The sequence below is a fragment of the Plecotus auritus genome, assembly GCF_963455305.1.
Source record: "Plecotus auritus genome assembly, chromosome: 9".
Lineage (NCBI taxonomy): Eukaryota > Metazoa > Chordata > Mammalia > Chiroptera > Vespertilionidae > Plecotus > Plecotus auritus.
In genome coordinates, this window is record NC_137783.1 from 60,455,876 (window position 1) to 60,481,500 (window position 25,625).

General features: G+C 40.8%; 1 protein-coding gene and 1 pseudogene across 7 annotated transcripts in view; both read right to left on the reverse strand.

The window, feature by feature from the left end:
• MAPK8 (mitogen-activated protein kinase 8) overlaps positions 1 to 25,625 on the reverse strand; it is a 131,740-nt gene that overhangs the window by 10,658 nt on the left and 95,457 nt on the right. For 2 of the 6 annotated variants that reach the window (XM_080687454.1, XM_080687455.1), the window contains exons 6-11: positions 17,687 to 17,852; positions 14,116 to 14,187; positions 12,352 to 12,534; positions 11,937 to 12,061; positions 11,032 to 11,095; positions 5,701 to 5,778 (exon numbers count right to left, since the gene is read on the reverse strand). In XM_080687454.1, the coding sequence (XP_080543580.1) occupies positions 5,701 to 5,778; positions 11,032 to 11,095; positions 11,937 to 12,061; positions 12,352 to 12,534; positions 14,116 to 14,187; positions 17,687 to 17,852 (688 nt within the window). Of the gene's footprint in view, positions 1 to 1,409; positions 2,389 to 5,700; positions 5,779 to 11,031; positions 11,096 to 11,936; positions 12,062 to 12,351; positions 12,535 to 14,115; positions 14,188 to 14,537; positions 14,610 to 17,686; positions 17,853 to 25,625 lie in introns of those variants that run through there. The other 4 variants (XM_080687453.1, XM_080687456.1, XM_080687457.1 and 1 more) reach the window with 3 other exon arrangements.
• Positions 7,622 to 10,660, reverse strand: LOC308257727 (glyceraldehyde-3-phosphate dehydrogenase-like; annotated as a pseudogene). The gene is made up of 2 exons: positions 10,645 to 10,660; positions 7,622 to 8,745 (listed from the first exon to the last, which is right to left on the reverse strand). The product of its transcript is annotated as a glyceraldehyde-3-phosphate dehydrogenase-like (transcript).

Genomic DNA, 25,625 nt, shown 5'->3' on the forward strand with positions numbered 1-25,625 from the left:
AGCAGGAAGAGAGATTGTTTCTGAGACGAGGGGGATGGTCTTTGAGATATGAGTGCACCATTCTCACAGGTCTTATGGGTCCTAAATAAAACCTCTCCTTTTGCACCTAGCTTACAAGTTCAGCTTTCATTGCTATAGGCAGCTGAAACTCTGTTTCTTTGTTCAGTTACAATAATACATGCAAAACTGTCTTGCATTTTGTTGGAACGAGTATCTCAAAGCGAAGTATAACTCAAAAAGGTAAAAACTGCCCTAAAAATAGTGATTTATGATTATCTTCTCACTGTAAAGTCCAGACAATACTTTTGGTACATCTTGTTTTAAGCAAAAGCCAAGACAAAGAATGAAATCATTTCAATTGAAAGGGTCTTTAGCTTGCTCCTATTTACTTGAGGTTATATGATTTGTAAACTAAGGTCTTGTAATTTCTATTCTAATAAATACTTGATAAAAGCAAATGTGGATTTATTAAACAGATAAAGTTGGGGAAGACTATTTCCTTTACCAAAAGCATAGCCTACCAAGCATTTCCTGAATTTTAAAAACAATAGGAATGCAAGCATGTCTCGTGTTATTGCACACTACTTTATTGCACTCCATGGACGTCACTTTTTTTTTTTTTTAAACAAATCAAAGGCAGGACTCTCAATTGGCAAAAAGATTACAACTTGTTTTATTGCAATACTCCCTTTGTTACAGTGGTCTGGAACCAAACCCGCAATATTTCCGAGGGCTGGCTGTACTTAACCTACAGAAAAATCCTCTCAAGGCCAGGAGTGGAGACAATGACACTGGGGGTAGGGAATGTGTTTCAGGTGATTCATACACTTGGTAAGTACTTAATGCCCTTCACGATCACTAAATAAGGGTCATTCCAAATTTAAGTATACCAAACCATGCAAGCTGTACAAAAATTCTTAAGAATACATTTATAGATAAAAGCAATGGTTTCCAAAATTTCTAGGAGTCAGTTCTAGGCACCCAAAGATGCAAAAAACTAAGTAGGTTTAAAACTGCTGCTCCAGAACACAGAATCTCTGTCTGAAATTATCCCTCCATTCTGTTTAATGATGAACAATAAAAACTTAAATATAAAAGGTCCTCTGAGAGCTTGTCTTCAAATGCAACAAGGCAGTAGCCAGGAGGGTAGAAATAGGCAAATCTTTAGGGTGCTGGGGTAGGGACTGGGAGACAGGAAGGAATGAAACCACAAAGATAGCAGGTGAAACAGGAAAAAGGAAAGCAGACTGAGTACTTCAGGCCTTGACAGGAGAGAAGAAAAGGAGAACTGCGATAACCTTTTAGACCCAAAAAAAGGTCCATTAGAATCCCAGCCAGAGTGAAATGAAGATACGAGGTGTACCGGTTAATAATGGCGGATTTTGTCATCAAAGAAAACACGATAATTTCAAGAGAAACATCAAAAGTGCTTTATTCAAAGTAATGTCCATCACTAGCTATACATTTCCCTATCTTTCAGGTGATTTGTGGATACCATCCCAATAGAACTTTTCTTGTTTTGAGGCAAGCCATTCAGAAACCCAATTTTCCACTTCTTCATACGTTTTGAAGTGCTGCTCAGAAAGTGCGTGTGCCATCGATCAGAGCAAGTGGTAATATGAAGGAGCAAGGTCTGGTGAATACAGCGGGTGGGTTTAATACTTCCCAGGCAAGATCTTTTAACGTGTCTTTAACTGGTTTTGAAGTGTGTGATGTGCATCATCATGAAGCAAAATTACTTTGCTGTGTCTTCTGGCCCATTCTGGTAGTTTCATGATCAAAGCGTGGTTAAAATTGATTATTTGTTGTCGGTAACGATCAGTATTAACGGTTTCACCTGCTTTTAGAAGCTCATAATACACCACACATTCCTGATCCCACCAAACGCAGAGCATTGTCTTCTTTCTGAAGCGATTTGGTCTTGCAGTCAATGTTCATGGTTGACCTGGATCAACCCATGATTTTGTGCGTTTGGGATTCTCAAAATAAAATCCACTTTTCATCGCCAGTCACAATTCGATGGAAAAAAGACTTTCTTGTCGCTGAAGCAACATTTTACTGATGACTTTTCGGTTTTCCATTTGTCTTTCGTTCAGTTGATGTGGCACCCATTTTCCTCCCTTTAAAATCTTTCCCATTGCTTATAAACAATCAGAAATTGTTAGCTGAGCAACGTTTAATCTTTCTGCAAGTTGTTTTTGAGTGTGACACGCATCTTCATCCAATAATGCTTGTAATTGTTGGTCTTCAAACTTTTTCGGTTGACCAGAACATCTTTGTCTTTCACATTGAAATCATCACTTTTAAAGCGTTTAAACCAGCATTCACAAGTATCTTGAGATGGAGCATGTTCACCATAAGCTTCCCGAAGTATTCAGCAGCACTTTTCTTCAAAATAAAGTAATAAATTAAAACTTCCTGCAAATGCTCTTTTTTTGGATGAAATTCAACATTTTTAAGTGTAAAAATATCTATGATGTTAACAACTTCAGCAAATTTTACATGTGAAGTTTTGAAGCTTATTGTCAATACAACAAAATAGTATACATATCAAATCGCATATATATCAACATACGTGTAACTCAGTCTATTGAAAAAAATCCGCATTATTAACTGGTACACCTAGTACTATACTTTTAAAAAAGTTCAATCCATACGACACTATTGGATTTGCTGGTTGTGACTGAAGAGTATACAAATACAATGGCTAGCTTCGAAGACTTGTACTGAAACATTCAATTCATAAAAGGGTTCCCCACCATATATATTTTTTCTTGCTTCTATTTTCTTATTCAAATTTCCTTTGTCCAAATTTCTTAATTTGATGATTGATTCATTTTTTAAAATCAAGTAGAAATGATACTGTGATCATCTGATATTTTTACATCAAAGACTGTTCCTTTTTTCTCTGTATATAACCGAGAATAGAGTATTTTAATAACAGCTTACTAAGGCTCTTCTATGCAAGCAATGAAAACCCAGAACACGTCCAGAAACCTGACATCCTGTCCATTCCACTGACTTCTCTTGTAACCACAGTTAAGTCATCTAGGATCCAAATTTTTCACTTAACAATTAAGAACAAATACAACTGCTCCGTCTAATGAGCTTACTAAGCTTACTCAAACATCCAACACACCGAGCATGAGCCACTCCCCAGGACAGTGTGCTGCCTGTGGAACTCCCAAATCATGGACTTTCCAATCCCACCTGAGCACTAAGTTATACTACTGAAAGGGCGGGTGTTCCTTTTATTCCATGTCCTCCACCTTGTGGAGTCAGGTTCCCGCCCTAGAACCTCTCCAAGAGCCCAACCCACACTTTTGAATTAGCCAATAGAAATGCAAAAGGAAAGTAAGCCGTGCCCTGCCCCCATGTGCAACCTGACCCCGACCAATCAGCGGAGGCCACACTACCTCACCCCTCCTACCTCTCCCAGGCCCCCTATAAATCAGCGCATTTGGGGTCTGGGGCTCTCTCTCTCTCTCCACCTCGCCGCTGCGCCGGTGTGTGTGTGTGTGTGTGGGGGGGGGGGGGACTGGGCTCGAGCTAGCTCGATTAAAGGCTCTTTGCTTTTGCATCGGACTCGGCTCCCTCGTGGTCTTTAGGAATCACGAAATCTGGGCATAACACTACTACTGTTTATCAATACAAGCCAATTAGCTGTGCTATTAAAGCATTTACAACATAGCTATGCTACAATAAATTCTAAATAAAAGCTGTTAAAACCAATTTATATTTTCAACAGGATCTATATCATAATTTGGAAAATTGCATTTCTAATCAAGGATTTAACAAAACAAAACATTTAAAAACTTTAAAATATAACCAAAATGTCATAGGAAGCTACGAAAATGATTTAAACAAATATATGTTTACAGCAAAACAAAATGGGCATCTGAAACTATAGTTAAAATTTTTACTACCCATAAACAGATATAATATACAATTTTTTTCTTAGAATGTGGGAGAGTTTTCCAGGGATAACTAAAATGGCATAGTTTTAGTCAAGTTTAAGACCCATCTATTAAAACACTACTCAGTCTTCAAGGCTCAGCTCAAATGTCACCTCTTCTATAAAATTGCCCTGACCTCTGTAGCCAGAAAAGTCCCTGTTCCTGGCCAGAGGGCATATAGGATGCTGGGGAAACCATGCCCTCCAGTTATTGATAAATGTGGCTTCAAGTATTACCTTTTTTATACAATAGATTTGTAACCTTATGTCATTTAATTTTTCTTCCCTTATTTGTAAAGTGTACATAAAATCCCTCCTTTGGGGTCTTGAAGGCTGAATGAAATAAAGTACATAAACCAACAGTATTTGTTATGTAGATGTGTACTTAATATGTATATGCTGCCTGTCATGTAACTATTCCCTCAATTCTTCATGCTTTTACAATTACTAAAATGAAATGAGCTTATCCTATATAATAAAAGCCTAATATGTTAAGTGTCCGGTCGTTTAACCAGTCGCTATGATGTGCACTGACCACCAGGGGGCAGATGCTCCAACCAGTAGGTTAGCTTGCTGCTGGGGTCTGGCCGAATGGGACTGGGCAAGACGCCCTGGAGCCCTCCCGTGGTCCCTTCCCAGCCCCAATCGTACACCGGTGGAGTCCCTCGTCCTGGCCTGTGGGGATCGGGCCGAAACCAGCTCTCTGATATCCCCCGAGGGATCCCGGATTACGCAGGCCAGAACAAGGGACTCCACCGGAGCACAAATCCGTGCACCGGGCCTCTAGTGATAAAATAAAATGCTTAACTCCTGCAAATCAGGTTCCTTCTTAGAAAGAGAACACGTATATTTTTCCACTGATTTTTTTTTAAGAGAAAATGGAAGGAAGGGTGAGAGAGAGGGGCCAGGGATTAAACCTGCAACTGAGATATATTCCCTTGAGCAGGAATCAAACCTGGGACCCTTCAGTCTTCAGGCACATGCTCTAATCCCTGAGCAAAACTGGCCAGGGCAAAACAGAACACTTTCTAATGGTAGTTTTAATGTTCCTGCCTTCAATCAACAAATCAAAAATACCAAAGGGACAAAGAAAGACAGTAACTTGGTATCACATGTACCAAATTTTGCAATGAAGCTTTAGCTTACTTATACAAAGTAAAGACTGTTAAAATCTTAAAAAAGTAAGTATACTGCAGTGTGAGAAATTTCTTCTCTGAAGACAAGACAATAATGCCAACAAAAAACTTTCTGTTCTTCAGTGGAATGTCAGTACCATAGAAAACAATGTGCATTTGATTACATCATTCACTCATATGTTAGTACAGTGTTACTATAGTATAGTGTATTATAGTATAGTATCGTGCAGTATAGTACTAGTATAGGGCATTTAACATAGTATAGTACATTAAAGTATAGTGCATTTAGTGCATTGCAGTATAGTATAGTATAATGTGTTATAATACAATATAGTGTATTATAGTATAGTATAGTGCAGTATAATATACTATAGTGTACTGTAATATAGTATAGTATAGTGCACTGTAGTATAGTACAGTGCATAGTATAGTGCACTGGTACAACATACCAATGCTTCCAACTTAACCACCCCAACTGTACTCCTTATACTTATTAAACTTTGAATAATAATGGTAGTAAATATGGAAAGAACTGCAGGTTTCAGGCCACTGAAGATTATAACACAAGAAGTAAACTGTAATTTTAAACAAGCTTATATTGTAACCAACCTAAAGGAGAGGGCTGCCCCCGTATAACTCCATTCTTGGTTCTCTCTTCCAAGTCCATAACTTCCTTGTAAATCAATTCTGAAAAAGAGGTGAACAAAAACAAACTTTACAAAGTCTGAAAGCCAACCGCACAAGATGTCTGTTTTAAATAAATATTTTTTACACACATTAAGTACTTCAAATAGTATCCTCCAATGGTAGAGGGTCCGTGTCAGCCTAAGATTCAAAGATATTAAAAACAATTCTTTGATCCTCAGCCATGAATTATGTTGAAAGAAACAAAATCTCTGACTTAATTGGTGTTCCTAGAGGTGGATTAAGGATAGAGCTGTGATTAGAAACCTTGTCTTTCCAACTCCACCAACACCCTGTACTACGCCATGTGAGACCACATTTCACGCTGTACTGCACACACTAGTTTAATGATGTCTCAGTGAGGGCTCGAATCACCTGTCTTACTAGCGTCTATTTTCTGATAGGGCCTGGGACTTGTAGGTGCTAACCCAGATCTGTTAAAGGATTTAAATGAAAGAGTGTGTGGAAGAATGGTATGAAAATACATTGTTATTAAAAGAAGAGGCAGATGGCCACACCTGAAAACCTTAAAACCTGCAGCCTGACATGCTATCACTGTCACACTTTCTCCAAGGGACCCCGCCCTTTGCCTGCTGTGGGCAGCGGGCTGTGAGGACGCCCACCCAAGCAGTTGCACCAGATGCTTCCCTGCATTCTCCTCCATGGCCTGACGCTGAGTGTGATGGGCCTGTGACTTAACATGCACTGAAGAAGAACCTTCTGGTAGAAGCTACAGAGCCACTGTTCCTCATCATTTTGGGATCCTGGAATAATTTAAGAACTGCATAAAAGCAATGTACCTCTTCTGAGAAAATGTGCAAGCAAAAATGTAGCATAGAATTTTAAGCAGTTTGTAGTTCCTTAAATTTCTGATAAAGAATCTGTGATTAGAGGGTATGACAATGTTTCTGTTGGTAATAAGGTAAAACAAGTGGATATGTTGAAATGAACAAGCGCTAGGGACAACTAAATTCGCTTGCTATGGTGAACTTCTTGGACTTGGAAGGAGAAAAATAAGAAATCTTGATAGAGGAAAGAATGGGGGAAGCTTTACTGCAAAGAAACAAAAAGGAATGATAAGCATTCCAGGTAGGAGGATTTTTTTAAAAATGAGAAAACAGCACCCCTTTATGAAAAGGGATTAGGTAGACGAACAAGAGCTAATTAGCAGTACTAACTAGGCAAAGTGATCTGCAGTTAATGGCTTTGGCAATGGATTTCTTTGCGTTATGATGCTAACTTGTCAGCAGATCTTGAAAGAGGCAGTGAGCAGGTAATCACGGAAAAGCATGTGGGGCTAAGAGGAAACGATGCAAAATAAAGGCAAACCTGTCTAGAATCCTCATAAATCCCAGGTAAGTCCTTATACAAACAAAACCCCTATGTTCCAATGATTTTAAGATGCACTTTTTCTTACAATGTCTCTGAAATTGGTTTGTATAACCAGTGGCACATTATGGTGTGTTTACAATTGGTGGCCAATTAAGATTCCATGAGATATGAGAATATCTGTTTAGATATTTTCATACTACACACTCTGGCCCACAGTTAGGTCCTTGCATATTATCTATTACAAGTAAAAATGTACTCAGTTCTACCCAATTATATCATTCTGGTAGACTCTACAGAGTCTAACTACAGGTCTCCCAGAGTCAACTCAGAGAAAACTAATCTCTGGTTATATTCCTAAGAAAGAAAGAATCAAATTAATTCCTCCCAAATAAATTTACAGCTGGATTACCTGTCTGTTTTATTTTTTATTATTATTATTATTATTTTGGCTGGCTACAGTGAACTTTATTGATGGTGGACGACAAAGTAGGGCTCCCTATGCCCCTCCCCTTCTTTAGGGGGTCTGGGATGGAAACAGTGGCCAGGAGATTCTCAGTGTGTCGGGGGACTGATCTGGGGCAAAGACTCCCCAGCAGCTGAGGGCCTCTCTTCCTCTCGCTGGGGCTGGTGGTCCAGGGGACTCACACTCCTTGGAGGCCATGTGGACCATAAGGTCCACCACCCGGTTGCTGTAGCCAAGTTCATTGTCATACCAGGAAATGAGCTTGACAAAGTGGTCATTGAGGGCAATGCCAGCTCCGCATCAAAGGTGGAGGAGTGGGTATCACTGTTAAAGTCGCAGGAGACAACCTGGTCCTCAGTATAGCCCAGGATGCCCTTGAGAGGGCCCTCTGACGCCTGCTTCACTAACTTCTTGATATCATCATATTTGGCAGCTTTCTCCAGGCGGCAGGTTAGATCCACAACCGACACATCGGGGGTGGGGACACGGAAGGCCATGCCAGTGAGCTTCCCATTCAACTCAGGGATGACCTTGCCCACAGCCTTGGCAGCGCCAGCAGAAGCAGGGATGATGTTCTGGGCAGCCCCTCGGCCATCACGCCACAGCTTCTCAGAGGGGCCATCACGGTCTTCTGGGTGGCGGTGATGGCATGGACTGTGCCATGAGTCCCTCATTGATGCCAAAGTTGTCATGGATGACCTTGGCCAGGGGGGCCAAGCAGTTGGTGGTGCAGGAGGCATTGCTGACAATCTTGAGGGAGTTCTCATACTTGTCATGGTTCACACCCATTACAAACATGGGGGCATCTGCAGAAGGGGCAGAGATGATGACCCTCTTGGCTCCACCCTTCAAGTGAGCCCCAGCCTTCTCCATGGTAGTGAAGTCACCGATGGACTCCACAACATACTCAGTACCAGCATCACCCCATTTGATGTTGGTGGGATCTCGCTCCTGGAAGATGGAGATGGACTTTCCACTAATGACAAGCTTCCCGTTCTCAGCCTTGACTATGCCTTTGAACTTGCCATGAGTAGAATCATACTGGAACATGTAGACCATGTAGTTGAGGTCAATGAAGGGGTCATTGATAGCGACAATATCCACTTTGCCAGAGTTAAAAGCAGCCCTGGTGACCAGGCACCCAATGCAGCCAAATCTGTTCACTCCGACCTTCACTATCGTGTCTCAGGGTTGTGGCTGGCACAGCGCAGGAAGAGAGGCTGTCTGATGAACAAGAGGAGCAGAGAGCCTACCTGTCTGTTTTATACCTCTGCAATCCCTTTCACTTTCCCAATATGTAGGCATGTAGTTCTCAACAGCGAGTCTTCTGTACCTAGTTATTAAAGTTCAGGTAAAAAGTGGATCAAGTGACTTGCCCAAAGTAACGTAGCTACAAAAGTGGTCCAAACACCACAGAACAACAACACAAATGAGGTAAACAGGATCTAAAAATTACCTGGCCTAACTATCCCAGAGAATCTTTTTTTTTTTTTTAATTTGTTAATTCTCATCCGAGGGTATTTTTTTCTGTTGATTTTGAGAGAGAGAGCAACATCGATGTGAGATACATCAATTGGTTGCCTCCTGAATGTGCCCCGACCAGGGTTGAGGACTGAACCTGCAACAACCCAGGTGCATGCCCTTGACCCGGAATCCAACCCGAGACTTTCAGTGCACAGGCCGATGCTTTAACCACTGAGAGCAATACAGGCCAGGCCATCCCAGGGAATCTTTTAAAGAAAGAAGTATTTCCATAACTATCAAAGCATTATTAATGTTCAACTACCTTCATAAAATAAAACTACTATATTAGATTTGCAAAGATTACAAAGGAACTCTCTCTGTTGGTGAACTACCTCATAGACATTCGTATACAGTGCTGATGAAAATATAAACCACTACAATTTCTTTGAGAGTAATCTGGAAATAATTGAAAAATATTCTTTGGCCCAGCAAATCTTATAGGACTTTTTTTATTGACATGTTCTCACATGTGCACAAGAGCACTGCAGTTGTTGTAATAACAACAGACTGGACACAACTTAAGTGCTCTGCAAGTGGGAGCTGGGTATAGAAAATGACACAGCTGAACAGCTGGGTATCCATGTGCCAGGCATGTGGAGCAGGAGAGGGTGATCTCTAATATGGGATTACACCAACCAAGCACACTACCATTGGGGATCAAAACAGGTGGAGAGTAAAAGGGGGAGACCCAAACACACAGGCTTGTGTATTTGTAGATTACGGAAGAACAAAATACTCCAAAAAGAATGAATGTTTCTGTGTTTGGATAGGGGACATGAGAGATTAGGATTAATACCCAGGAAGTATAGTGACTGACACTATACCTTCTGTCCAAAAGACAAAACAGACTGGGTGCTTAATGTGTTAAGTAAGAAAGGAAAAGAGACCTACTTTCTATTTTTTGCAAAAAATACTAATAATAATATTACCATATATGAATTATCCTATATAATAAAAGGCTACTATGCAAATAGACCAAACAGTGGAACAACCGAACAACTGGTTGCTATGACGTGTGCTGACCACCAGGGGGCATGCGCAAAACATGGGGGCGTCGGCCGCAACAAACTGGTAGAGCAGGTGAGCAGGGGCTCCAGACCAAGGCAGGGCACTGGTTGCTATCATCAGGGCGAGACTCTGGTGGTTACTGAAAATTCTTTGCTCGCTCCCGTACGCTGCGGTCCTGTCTGGCGCTTGCACCTGCTGCTGGTGCTCAGCGCCGGTCCCCGTCGCTTGGCGCCATCAGCGGGTGTGAGCTGTGGCTGCCGGCCCCAATCACCCCTCAGGGCTTCTCCACCTCCCCCTGCTCCTGAAGGGCAATTGGGGCCAGCAACCGCCTCTCACACCTGTTGCCAACAACAGCCCCACTCGCACCCACTGCCAGTACCAGAGCCACCACTCGCACCTGCTGCTGGTGCCCGGCGCCAGTCCCGATCACTCGGAGCCATCAGCGGGTGCAAGCGGCAGCTGCCAGCCCTGATTGCCCCTGAGGGCTTCTCCACCTCCCCCTGCTCCTGAGGGGTGATTGGGGTAGCAGCTGTCACTCGCACCCGCTGATGGCACCATCTCCGCCTGCACCCACTGCTGGCACCAGCCCTAATCGTTCCACACCTTCAGCAGGTGGGAGTGGGGCCAGCGCTGTCAGCGTGTGGGAGCGGCAGTGGTAGGAGCGGGGTTGCATGTAGACAGGGGTGGGGGGGTGTGGGGAGGGGCCGTGGTGGGAGGGGCCAGGTGGGGACATGGAGGATGGGCCGAGACCCATCCCTGTGCCCACCGCAGCCTCGCAGCCCACAGTTCCTTTCAAGTGTAGGAATTCATGCACTGGGCCCCTAGTGAATAATATAAAGTATCTTTATTTTCCTCAACATGATGAATAAATCAACACAATAAGCCAGAAGCTCTCTCAGCTCCATCTCTCAGGATCTGGTGAACGTTACCTTTCCACTCTTCTATTGTGTGTTCCCGTTCATCTAACTGCTTGTCAGGTATTTTTGGTGGTGGCTGAAAAACAAAAGGCAGCAATAATTGAGTCAGTTTACTAGGAGTATGCAAATCGTCATAATTATTTGAAATTTCATCCAAACAGCAAAGGCTTGTAAAAATACATTATTAGACCAGAGTGATGAATCATCTTTGATGTAGAGACTAGTTTTGGGAGAATCCTTCCTGACAGGAAAAAGATGTTTAACTATCTTTTTCTTTTCTTCCAGCTTTTGAAATGGTCAGTTTATTTACATCAAAGAACTGGGCTATGCTTTGGACACAATAATTTGTTTTATAACTGAGTTAGGATGTCCTCCCAAAGCATTCAGTGTTCTAGCTCATCAGATCAGATATCAAGATAAGAAGGCAAGAAGCTGAGAGAGGGAACTTTATTTTGTGTAGGAAGTGCTTGGATAAGCTCATTAACTTAAGGTACTTTAAATGCAAAACAGAAAAACAGCATCATAATTTACCTATATTTTTATTTAAAACTAGAGGCCCAGTGCACGAATTCATGCACAGATGGGGTCTGGCCAGCCCGCCCTGATGGTGGCAGATTGGGCCAGGCGGGCAGGGTAGAAGGGACGCAGGAGGTTGGCTGGCTGGCCCCACCCCCTATTGGGGTTGGGGGAGGCCAACTGGGGCCAGGCCGGCACGGGTGGTTGCAAGGGGTGGGGGGCTGATCCGGGCCCCAATCAGACTGGTTGGCCACTGCAGTGTGCATCATAGCAACCAGTCATTCTGCCGTTCCGGTCGCTTGGCTTTTATATATATATAGATTAAAATGTCTCCTCCAAACCCAACTTTAATTCTAACTGTAAAGGGTATGACTTCTTCAAACATGAAGAGAAGAACTTACAGCCTCCGCCTCAGAAGGGTCATACCAGACGTTGATGTATGGGTGCTGGAGAGCTTCATCCACAGAGATCCTTTTGGATGCATCAATCACCAGCATTTTGGATAACAAATCCCTCGCCTGACTGGCTGCAAAAATAATGATGTGAATGTACACGTACCTCATAAAGGCTTTTAAAAATAGCAATACATTTCAGAAACTTGAAATGCTCATTTTTTTTTAAAAAAGTATGTGCTTTAAAAAAATATTTTACTATAAAATCAGGTCATACAAATGATGAAAAAATATAGTTACAGAAAAAAATGACTAAAACCTTACTCTGTTCCACCACCCAGAAATAAACTTAGTGTATGCTCCATAATAATATGAACACACACACACACACACAGGATTAAATAAATATATTTATTAAAAGTACCTTTAAGTTTGTTGTGTTCTGAGTCAGCAGGGAAAAGCACATCAGGGAAGAGTTTCTCAAAGCTATATCCAGCATATTTAGGTCTGTTTTCAACGTAAGTCCTTACTGTTGGTTGTAGTTTCTTCATGAATTCAGGACATGGTGTTCCAAGCTGTTCAATAACTTTATTCCACTGATCAATATCTAATATCAAGTAGCTAAGAAAAACACTCCGTATCTAATGTTCAACACATAGTCATAGCCATATTAAAATAACAAGAAAACAACAATTATAAAATTCTAAGAAAATGTGGCAGTTACAAATCTTTTATCTTTTAGCCACCTTGCAAAAGGTGGACAGAAAGGGTCAACAAACAAGCACTGTTAATCTTATTTAGAGAGAGAGAGAGAGAGAGAGAGAGAGAGAGAGAGAGAGAGAGAGAGAATAATATTAATTTTATCATATAAGTGAAAGCTTAGCTCAACTGGTGCGGCTCAGTGGTTGAGCACCATCCCAAGTACCAAGATGTCACCAGTTCTATTCCCAGTCAGGGCACATGCTCAGATTGTGGGCTTGATCCCCAGTAGGGGGTGTGCAGGAGGCACCAGATCGATGTTTCTCTCTCATTAATGTTTCTATCTCTCTCTTCTATCTCTTTCTAAAAAATCAACAAAAACGTATTTTAAAAAATGAAAGCTTAAACCAACAAATTCCAAATACAAATGACAAGTGACTCAAAGAATAATGATAATTACTACCCACAGGAACTCTAAATGTAAACTGTACACAATTCTGGAATACAAAAACAATTTTTTTCTGGCTCATCTGAAAATGTGAATGCATATCCTAGAAGCTAAGAAATATTTCTTATAATCTGTCCTTTTTTTTTTTTTTGAGAATTTTCTACACTAACAGAAAACTTATAAAAATGACGGCTTTGATACAAGTGGCATTTTCTTTTGCCATGCTTTGTTTAACTTAGGTAATAAACTCTGAAAGCTCTGAAACCTGTGAACATGAATCAGTGTTTGGTTAAGTTGTGAGGTTAGAACTCCCTGTCTCCTTCCTTCTAAGTCTTCACGCTGCCAGTCCTCCCTGAGACTAGAACCAAAGCCTTCTGATTAACCTAGTGCATATGGCTTTCCCATGCCTCCTCCTAAAGTAAGTCTCAGGGTTACTAGCTGATAAACACATCACACATCACTCGCTGGTAATGTAAATATTAAAATAGTCAGATGAACAAAAAGCATGATTCCAAATCTACTTACATCATAATAAAACTATTACTGCTGAAATTCTCAGATGAAAAGATCAGTATGTTATGTTGAGAAATGAGACAACCACCCAAAGACACAAAACACAAAGAACATTAACACAAAGGGAGGTGGGGTGGGGGGAGGGGGGTAAAACAAAAGGATGACCAGAAGCAACAGACAATTCCAAAATTCATATTAAAGTCCTAAGTGCTTCTAGACTTAATCAAGTGCATAAGTATTAGAAATTTTTAATGCCCGCCATGATTTTTTATTTAGGTTAAGTAAATCAACTCAAAGCCAGCAAGTAATTGTGGATAATGAACTTGGGCAGTTCTCAGAAATAACATGACACAATCAATACGTGGGGGAAGGGAAGTCTATGTCAACTAGCAGGTGGCATTTTGAAAGAGTAGAATAATTTAACAATATTATTAGGGAGAGACAAAATACATTATACTTGACCTAGCTGAAGTGCTGTCATACATTTTGACCTTTAGAAACTACATTTTAGGCCAAAGATAAGGATACGATCTGTACCTGGGAACAAAACACCACCTTTGATCATTTCTCCCATGATGCACCCAACTGACCAAATGTCAACTGAAAACAAAATGCAATGACATTAACATAAAGAATTTGGTTAAAATAAAAAAATATAAACATTAAAAAAAATCACGCACACCATGTATACTTTAAAATTAGAGAAAGCAGTACAAAATAAAAATGAGTGACAGTGAATGTGCTCTAACTACCAGCAGAGACTGTATTTCCTGCTGCCAGACGCAGCCTACGAGCATTTCAGCTTCTCATCTCAGCAGTTTTTGAACTATAATAGCCACAAACTATCTGTTTAAACCCCCCCCTGTATGAATAAACCATCTTCATCCCCATTAGCAAACATACGGAAGTCATCACTAACTAATTTCACTGCTGCAGCAGCACAAGGATACAGTCCCTTCCTGGAAAGAGGATTTTGTGGCAAACCATTTCTCCCATAATGCACCCCACAGACCATAAATCCACTATATGTTTGCAGCACAAAAGAAGGAAAAGCAAAGCAAAAGGTCATTAAAATCAAAGAAGCATAATATGACTGCATTATATAACAACTACAAAACATCACAAAAAGAAAAGTGATTTTAATTTTAGCTAATGGAATAATTTAAAACACAAAATATTTTTCAAAAGACTTTGAATTACAAAAGCAAATGGTGAAGTGTGGCCTTTTAACTGTATATCTAATTTTAAAGTGAGAGCCATGCACAGAAATAATGTAGTTAAAAATCCTATACATTTTGTCACTGAAAATTTGTTTATAAAATACAAAATAGCAGTAAACATAAACTTTGTAAATAAGGTTAAAAAAGTACACAAGGTAGCAAATTTTAAAAAATGAAATCTTGACAATATTTTGAGGTTCAACGGTGCATTATGCTCTCTCTTTAAGTCAACAAAAAAGCATGAGCAGAAATAATTTAGCATGTTAAATATTTAACAGAAAGCATGTATTTCTATGAATAATTACAGTTAAGAATTAATCTAAAGCCCTTTATCAATTTTCAAACTGGATTTCATAAACGTATTTGAATAGTGCTATATCTATTTTGAATTGAAAGTCATTTGTTTCCCCAGCAATGCTGTGCTACATCTACCCTATTATCCCAACAGGAACAAGTGCATAGACAGTGAATAAATGATCAAGTCAGAAAACTCAGTAAAAAAGTACGTATCACGTTTTCTACCTAAAGTCTTTAAACCCATAAAACTGAATTGCTTTTGGTTGAAGACGTTTGGTTTTGGCTGAATACAGTCTGAAAGTTCCCACTTCAACGGGACCTCTAATCAATGCTGAAAACATCTGCTAGACATAGAAACGGGCAATATGAGGATCTCCATCTGCTTCATCAAAACTGACAGTGCACCCTGATGTGTGAAATCTCTGGGTGTGAAAATCAGATAAAAAGAGGAGAGCAGGTGCTTGCAGTTTACTAGGAGAAGAGGGGAAGAGAGCAATTTAAAAGGAAAGCCTTAGAAACTTTCTAATTTGTTTTTGAAGCTTGAAGGTCTAAATTCTTTAAGGGCAAAAAAGGAAAAGGGTAGAAATTGAAGTTAGAGAGAGAAAGACAGCTGTACCCACATTGGAGGATTTAGGAAAGGTAAGTGTACTTCCTAGTACACACCCTTACAAGGAGACTGCCAGTTCACCACAGTCTCATAGAGGAGTGAAACTGGAAAGAAATTTTGGAAAACCTTTGGAATTAAAGTTTCTCTAAAATTTAATATTAAAATAAAGGCAAATATTTTTATATTTATGGTATGATTCAACTTTCAAAGACAAAAATTTAGAATAAAGTTAATATTCATAAATCAGTTCAGAGGAAAAAAATTCCAGGATTTTCATTTCTGGTAAAAATCTATTACAATAAAATTTCCCTATAGATTATAGAGAATGGCAAACTTTACTTAAATACCCAGGACACAAGTTATGTAGAAAATTTTAAGAAATCACATAAACCCATTTTTAAACAGATTATGAAAGTGGCAAGCGTGCAAGCAGTTCTTGTCTGGGTCAGTGAAGACTTTCTCAACATGACAAGCCTGGTTCACGCCTAAAACTTCCTTTAATGGGCCTATAGCCAATTAGCAGCTTAAATATATTCCATTATATTATACTTTCTACAAAGCTTTGAGGTAGCTTGCAATAAAAGGCAAAATTAAAGTTATTAAAACAGGTGAAGGTGGGTGGAGGAAGTTCTTATGTTTGCCCTTGATGGCTAATGCATTAATGTCATTAAGCATTACATTTGACTCAATTTCCTGAGACCAAAAAAGAAAAGAAAGAAAAGGTGATAAGGTCATCTACATAACTCTTATCTACGAGGAAAACAAGTCAATTTTTAATATGGTATTTTTCCTTAGTGCTAATTCCTGGCAGGGAGCTATCTCCCCAAATCACATTTATAGGACACAGAGTGACAGATTACACAGTAGCTGAGACAGTCAATGGTTTTATAGCAAATGCAAAAGCAATCTTCATGTTGGTTACTTGTATCAATTCTAAAAACAAAAAAAACAAAAAACTAACAAACCTAAAAGACCACAATAACAAAACCTCAATGAGTCTAATATTAAAACAACTCACTAGATCTACAGGGTATAAGACAATTTTAGATAGTAAGAAAACAAAATAGTCTGTTTATTTAAGAACAAAAGAATAACAGTAAATGTTTAAAGCATTTGTTTTTAATTAGCTCAGAAAATAAAAGGAAGTTAAGTTAAAATCCTCAGTTCAATGTTATCTTTTCTAAAAATGAATCAAGAAGATTGACTTAATACAGTTTCTTAATTCAAAGCAAACTGCTAGGAAAAAGTCCAGGCCCTATTCCAAGCAGTGCTTTGGATGAAGTTACCACAAGTCAAGCCTGTGCACTCATTCACACCCCATCTGAGAGTCAAAAACATTTCTTCTTAAATATATGTGTATGCTTAATTTTTTAATAATTCATGAACTACATGCCTGACAATTTTCTTCAACCTTGATTCTAATGCTGATATACGTAACTGAATATACCGACAGATAATATACCATTTCTTTAAGGTTGGACACAGGGCGTTGATGAAACAGTTTCCTACAAGAGGTCACCTTTATTATCCTTCAGCTTTGCAGATGGCTTTATCCTGGCTCTTCAAGTTTACACTAAATGCTATTGCTAGTAACTCTAGTCTCAGGGGGTTGGAAACAGGTACAAATGTCACTAACAGCAAACTAGGATTCATACAAAAGATAAACTGTCAGCCTACTATATATATTCCTTGAGCCCATGTTAGAAATATTCACTGTAAAGTTACAGGAAAGTAAATTTCAGGGGCCATGGCAACAAAGTCTTTATCCAAAGGTAGTGTTGATAGTTATGTATTTGTAATTAAATAAACAGGTGCCCTAAGTTTTTCCAAACATTTATGACAAAATTTAGAGTTACTTTCAAACTCCTGATAAAACATTTCAGTGACATATATTTAACTATGCACTTCAGCTTAAATATTTACATAAGAAATCTCATAAAACAGAACAGCATTTCAAGTAAACGTGTTTTCTGACCGTTTTCTTTGTAGCCCATCCCTAGGATGACTTCAGGTGCTCTGTAGTAGCGAGTCACTACATAAGGAGTCATCATGAAACTCGTTCCTGCAGTCCTGGCCAGTCCAAAGTCAAGAATCTTCAAAGTGCAGTCTGATTTTACTACGATATTACTGGGCTTCAAGTCCTTTAAGAAATAAAGAATAAAAGACTGCTATGACATATACAAATATTTTGCAGTTCACAAGTTATCAGATCACTGATAAAACAATTCATGCAAACTGTTTATTTCTCTCACCATAATCGATATCATGGCATAAATTCATTATAATAGGCACATTTGAGAAATTCACTTGATGGCATTTTAATTTATGAAAACATACAATTAATAGAGAATTTAGTAATATTTAATATCTTATTTGCTAGAAATTATGATTAGCTAGTAATTTTTGATCAAGTGGAATAAAAGAACTACATCTAAAAGCTCACATAAGCCCTAGCTGGTTTGGCTCAGTGGATAGAGCATAGGCCTACAGTCTGAAGGGTCCCAGGTTCAATTCCAGTTCAGGGTTGTGGGCTCAACCCCCAGTGTGGGGCATGCAGGAGGCAGCCTATCAACAATTCTCTCTCATCATTGATGTTGTTTCTATCTCTCTCTCCCTCTCCCTTCCTCTCTGAAATCAATAAAAAATATCTATAATAATAAAAGTATAATATGCTAATTAGACCAGACATCCTTCCGGACAACCTTCCGGACGAAGCTGGGGTTTGTGGGGGAAGCCAGTGCCGGCAGCTGGGGGAAGGAAGGCCTATTCTTGCACAAATTTCGTGCCATCAGGCCTCTAGTATTTCAAAATAAAAAAGCTCACATAAAACAAATATGGTAAAAGAAAGACAGAATCATAAGGTAGCATTTATATTCACTTGTATACTAAATTACCAGCATTAAAAAAACTAAGTTTAAAGACACAATGAAGTTTGTGTAGATATTGCAAATCAACAACTGGCCATTCTATGTCAATCCAAGCCAAGTGTCATTTGACCTCTCCCATTGGCAGATGGCCAAGTCTAACGACGGAAACAGTCCTCAGTGGTCTTTCCAACACTGACTGCTCGTCCCAAATCACAAAAATTTGTCCGTAAAATCTGTCTGCTCATAGAGGTAGGATAGCATTGTCTTGGTGTCACTAATCTATATAATTACTTGCTGTTAATGCTATTAAATAATGTCTTTGTGAAGAATTTTCCACCTGACCCCAGCTTCAAGCAATTCCATGCTGTGGTCATTAAACGGAAGGCAGCAAGCATAAACACTCATGGCTTCAAGTTCAACACATTTTGTCTGTTAGCTCCCATGAAACCTATTGAGAACCAAGAGACCACAGAAAGCAAACATACATCCACAACACAAACACACTCCATTACGGGTACTGATGGCCTGAAAGGCAACGATTGCTTTTCCAACGTCTCTATCCAGGAAAAACTGTATGTTGTCTTTAGCATCTTTTCATAGGCAATCATGGATGGTTTTAGAAGATATGTAACCCAAGGGGTTTTGTTTTTTTTTTTAAATATTTTATTGATTTTTTACAGAGAGGAAGGGAGAGGGATAGAGAGTTAGAAACATCGATCAGCTGCCTCCTGCACACGCCCTACTGGGGATGTGCCCGCAACCAAGGTACATGCCCTTGACCGGAATCGAACCTGGGACCCTTCAGTCCACAGGCCGACGCTCTATCCACTGAGCCAAACCGGTCAGGGCCCAAGGGGTTTATTAAATTAAAAAATAGAGATCAATAGGCTTAGTGAAACAGAAGATGAAAATTTTCATTACTGTTGTTCCATAAATATGATGTTGGCACTATATGCAAAATGCAATACTCAGCAAAGTAACTCTGCAAGTTCAAGAAAAACCTTACAAGCTTTGATACCATTTCAATGTCTACTGTGATGGGTAAAGATCAATGGCTCTTTACACTACTGCATTCTCATCTAGAAATACAATTCTAATTTTAAACATTTTATTTTGGAAAATTAAGAGTAAAATACACTTAAAAATATTTTTAAAGAAAAAACTGTCCAAAAATGCCTCAAAGAATATTACCTGAAATCTATCCTTATCTATCAATATGTACCTTTTTACACAGATGCTAGAACAGCCGTGGGCAAACTACGGCCCGCAGCCCGGATCTGGCCCGTTCGGCTGTTCTATCCGGCCCACGGAGCCGAAAGAGCAGAGTGTTCTCTTGCTCTCCCCTCCGCTCCTTCACCAGCAGCAGTGTTAACATGGCAACGTCCGGAAACACGGCCGCAGCTCCTTTTGAGTGGGCGGATTTATATCCGCCCATTCAGTAGAAGGAACAACCTCTCAATCTTCCAGAGGCTCCTTGTAATGCCCGGGGACGCGTTCCCCCATCACCCTGGGAATGCGTAGACACTTTATCGTGGTGATGTAGGGAGACACGCCCCTGGAGAGCACAGTATCAGAGCATTAGCTAAAAAGGAGACCAACAACACTGTTCCCACTGAAGTTGATGTTTTAAAGACCAAAAACCTTTCAACCCAGTCTACATTGCCATCTACATCTACGTCCCAGGCATAATTTGGAAGTTGCACTAAAGAAAATGTTTAATTTACTGTTTACACATTTTGTTCTTTTCTATTTGTTTTAGTTTTAAATTATTTTATTATATTTAAGTTTAATTTGAAAGGCTTTTGCACCTTTCCTTTGTTAGGCAATTTTATTTTGCCTTTGCCATCTTCAATATAAGGTATGTTATTGTGCTATGATTCCTCCATTTTTTAAAGTTTCAAATTATAATAATTAGTGTTTACATTCTTCTTGTTAAAATGTTTAAAATGAATAAAACTATTGAAATAAAAAAAAAAAGGCCGTACCCTTTTATGTAATGATGTTTACTTTGAATTTATATTAGTTCACACAAACACTCCATCCATGCTTTTGTTCCAGCCCTCCGGTCCAGTTTAAGAACCCATTGTGGCCCTCGAGTCAAAAAGTTTGTCCACCCCTGTGCTAGAACCATATGAGAAGAACAACTGAATTTGTGTGAATTTGTAGCAGAGTGGAACTAAGCTAACATTATTCCATCTTCTCTCACAGTTTCTAGCGTCCTTACAATTAGGTAGGTAGTCAGGCAAGCCTAACTGTGGTAAGTTCTGGGAAGTGGGATGTGAGTGAGAACATACAGAAGGGCATCCTGTTGTCCCTGCTCTGCTTTGGTGACTGTAACATTCCAGATGGTGGACCCTCTGTCAGTGTGGGTTGCTAAGCATTGAGGTAAAGCAGAGTCCTCACCCATCATGACCTGCACTAGACATGCAATGTGGGAAATAAACCTTAGTTGGTAACCACTGAGAATTCAGGGTTTATTACCTAGCATAGCCCAGTTGTGACATTGTGATTTATAATTACTACTAGGGGCCTGGTGCACGGATTCGTACACCAGTGGGGTCCCTCGGCCTGGCTCCGACATCCCCCGAGGGGTCCCAGATTGCAAAAAGGCACAGGCCAGGCAGAGGGACCCCACTGATGCACGAATACGTGCACCAGGCTCTAGTACGCATGTAAGATATTTGGTTAATCTCTTCCCGCACTTTCCCTCCCCGCTTCCCTCTGAGATTCATTAGTCTGTTCCATGTTTCCATGCCTGTGGTTTCTGCTCTTGCATTGAGCGTCTGCCCTCTGGTGGTCAGTGCATGTCATAGCTACCGGCCAGTCAGCTGGTCGCTTAGACTTTTATATATATAGATATATTTGGTTTTTGTCTCAATTACTGAGACAGAGCTCCTAAAAACCTTAGAATTTCTTTCTTTCTTTTTAAAAACTATTTTTTATTGCTGTGGGTTTTTTTGAGAGTGGAAGAGGAAGGGAGAGGGAGAGAGAAACATCGATCAGCTCTCTCTTGCATATACTCTGACCTGGGATCGGACAGCAACCTGGGTTTGTGCCCTGACCTAGAATCAAACTTAACCTTTTGGTGCACAGGACAACACTCAACCAACTAGCCACACCAACCAGGGCAAGAATTCCTTAATTGATAAGAACAAAAAAGGTGATTGTTATTTTTAAATCCCTTTTCACTGACCCTGAGTTTATGTTAATGGGGTGGTTGCAAAGCCTAAAGGGATGGGGGCTGGTTGCCAAGGGAACCAACATTGTGATTTGAGCTTCACCTTTCAGCCCCACCCCCAGACCTCAGCTAGTATTCAATTACCAATGGTCAATGATTCAATCAACATGTCTAGGAAGAAAATGAAGACTCCATAAAAACCACAAAAGACAAGATTTGGTGCTGAACATGTGAAGATCTGAGGAGTGGCACACCCAGAAAGGGCACGGAGCTCCACACCTCTTCCCAAATACCTTGCCCTATGCATCTCTCCATTTGGCTTTCCCTGAGGAATGTCCTGTGTAATAAACTGGTAGTCTACTAAGTAAAATGTTTCCCTGAGTTCTGTGAGCAGCTCTGGCATATAAATTGAACCTGAATAGAAAGATGTGGGAACCTCTGAATTATAGCTAGGAGGTCAGAATCACAGTAATAACCAGGGTTTGTGATCAGCATCTGAAGTGGGGGCAGTCTTATGAGGCTGAGCTTTGAACCTGTGGGATCTGATGCTATCTCCAGGTAGAAAGTGTCAGAACTGAATTAAATTGTAGGACACCAGCTGAAGTACAGAAAACCTGAGAACTGTTTGGTGAAAAAAACTGACACACATGGTGTCACAAGTGGTACTGTAGTGCAGTAAACACAGAGCCTGCTCTTCCTTCTCACTGGTCTATTCTGATATCACTGAAACTGGTGCCAGGTAGGGTGCTACTCTTCCACACACACATGATCACAGCTTAGCAGTCAAGTAGCAGGCAGCAGGGAAACTAACACCATAGTTGGAAAAAGCGATCCAGGTTTATATAGTAGCAACGCCTTTGAAAGACACTGTCACTTGCAAGAACTCGGCAGGCACAGCCCTGCATAATGAAGTTGAGGCTCTAGAATAGGGTTGGCAAAGGAAGGCCTACCTGTGAAGAAACAGCCACACTCATTCAGTTGCTTATTGTCTATGGCTATTTTTGTGTTACACTAGCAAAGCTATAACAGAGCTTGTATCATCTGTAAAGCCTAAAATACTTACTATCTGGCCTTGCCTTTACAAAGTAAGTTTGGGGAAGAAGTGATTGGAAAGTAACATTTTAGTAGTGTGTGTTGGTGGCTACTGGATAGATTTGAAAGAAATGTAGTGCAGTAAACATAACACAGAGCACTGTTGTGCAGTAAACACAATTTACTGCCATGTGACAAGAAGAAATGAAAGGGAACAGAGTTTAGAATTTCAGGGCCTTGCCATTCTAGAAAAACTAAAAGTTACCTAGACACTTACAAAAAAAAAAAAAGCAGTGTATACAGCAGATATCTCCTCCTCCCAAACCAGTATACCTCTATACCTTCTCACCTTCCGACGACTTGTTTCAATCAACAGAATGTGAGAGAATGTGATGTCCACCAAATTTGAAGACAAGTTTTAAATGAGCTTGCTTGATTTAGCTTGGTTCTCCTCTCCTGTCTTTCACCATGAGGAAAGAATGAGCCCAATGAAGGCATTCCTTCAGCCCAGACCAGCGATTTCCAAACTTTTTCATCTCATGACACACATAATGTAGTTGCTAAAATTCTGCAGCACACCAAAAAATGTATTTTTTGCTGATATGACAAAAAAACTATGACAGTCTATGGGAAAAGAGGTCAGTGCCCCTAAGTAGTCAGGTACTGCATGTTTTAAACATTCTTCCTGTGCACCGGGTGAAAACTGCTGGCCTAGACAATGACACCAGACCATGGAATAAGCCCTGGACCTGCCCCCAGGATCTGGGGCAGTGCCACACAGCCGACCTGTAGACCTGAGCAAGCAGGAAATGCTGTTTAAGCCACTGATACCTTGGATTTGTTTCTGAAGCATCAGCCTATATAATAAAAGGCTGATACGCAAATCGACCGAACGGCAGAGCGACCGGTCGCTATGAAGCACACTGACCACCAGGGGGCAGATGCTCAATGCAGGAGCTGCCCCCTGGTGATCAGTGCACTCCCACAGGGGGAGTGTCACTCAGCCAGAAGCTGGGCTCACGGCTGGTGAGCGCAGTGGTGGTGGCGGTAGCCTCTCTCATCTCTACAGCAGCGCTAAGGATGTCCCGTGGGGAGTGGGCCTAAGCCGTCAGTTGGACACCCCCCGAGGGCTCCGGACTGCAAGAGGGCACAGGCCGGGCTGAGGGACCCCCGACTGCATGAATTTCATGCACCGGGCCTCTAGTTTTCACATAATTCTAAAAGCCCTTGACAGAAAATCTTTTAATTGATGAAACTGCTTCAGACTTGCTAATAGAGGCCAAAAGCTTAAAGTTAGACATCAAGTCCAGTGAGCTAACAAATGTGCTTAGAAAAGAACTGTCATTAAAATGATAAAAAGTTTCTGAGAGGAAAAAAAAGCCCTCCATAATTCTGTGGCTGTTCTAGCCTTAAAACAGTGGATCTCAATTCAGGGAAATGGTGCCCCAGGGTATCTGGTACTGCCTGGTGACATTTTAGGTTGTCACAATTGAGGAGCACTTTTAACTGCCATCTAGTGAGTCAAAGCCAGGAATACTGCTAACCATTCTACAATACCCAGGACAGTCCCTCAAAAGAATTTATTTATCCAAAATGTCAATAGTAGCCCGGTTGAGAAAGACTGCCTTAAAATGGGACTTGACCCCTAATCTTTTATAGATAGAAAGCTGAGCAGCTCCCAAAGAGGGCACATTTTCTAATACCCACCTCAGATATATCCAAGGAGGAAAGTGGAGCCAAGGAGGAGAAAGCGAGCAGTGAGCAAGGTGCTCCTAGCAGAGATCAGATTCATGGCAGAATCAAGGAATATTCCTCACCTCAGGGCAAGAGACACTCACAATGTCTGACCAAGAGATTTCAAATGACAAATAAGCAATAACTGCCTTTTTCAGTTTCTCAGATGGGACTGTTGACTGTGGTTACCCTGGCCCTGTATGACACCACATTAGGGAATAGGGGAAGGGGGGAGGGATGAGGAAGGTGGGATAATTTGCTCATTTCAGTTCCAATGTTTCTGGACCAAAGGAGCAATGTCTGGATCTGATGTAGAGATTACATGTGTCACTTGGAGTGAAATGCCTTGATAGACTAGGACTTTGGGTTATCTCACCTGAGGGGGGTAGGAATAAAGGGAGCACAGGAATTTTTGATAATCAGGAGGATAGACTGTGACAGAGATGGTGCTCACCACCATTCTGAAGCCTGCCTCCCCACATTTCCCAGTTCCCTTATAACTAGGCAGGTCCTTAACTAGTTCTGACGATGGGCTTAGAGCAGAAGTGATGTGGCATTTCCAGGCCAAAGCACAGAAGAGCTAGTACACAGCACCGATTTCCTCTTCTCATACACAGTGAGCACCGACTACCAAACAGTGAAGCCTCACTCAGCCTGGGTCTCTGAGCGACTCTGGGGAAGCCCCTTCCCGCCGCACCTTGACTTTCACTGAACCCCTACAGGATGAAAGTTCAGGTTATCTTAGCAAGTAAGCAATCTCAACCCAGCAGAAGCATTAGCTTAGGCTGAGGGGAATCTGAATGAGTAGTAGAGCAGAGAGAGGAGTAAATTGTGGCCTCAAGACGAGCTGCAGAAGTGAGTGCAGTAGTTTATCACATTACACTACTAGTAAGATACTCAAGAAAAGGAACAGACATCAAATAAAACCATGGAAGAACAGTTTCCAGAACTTACTATATGAAGAAAGTGGGAACAAGTAGCACCAGGGGTGGCCTACAGTGGGTGCTGTGCTGCAAGCTCTGACTCCTGGTGCAGCACTGAGCACCCATTCTTCCAGCTGCTGGCAGTGTTGGCTGCCAACAGCTTCAGCAAGTCTCAGGAAT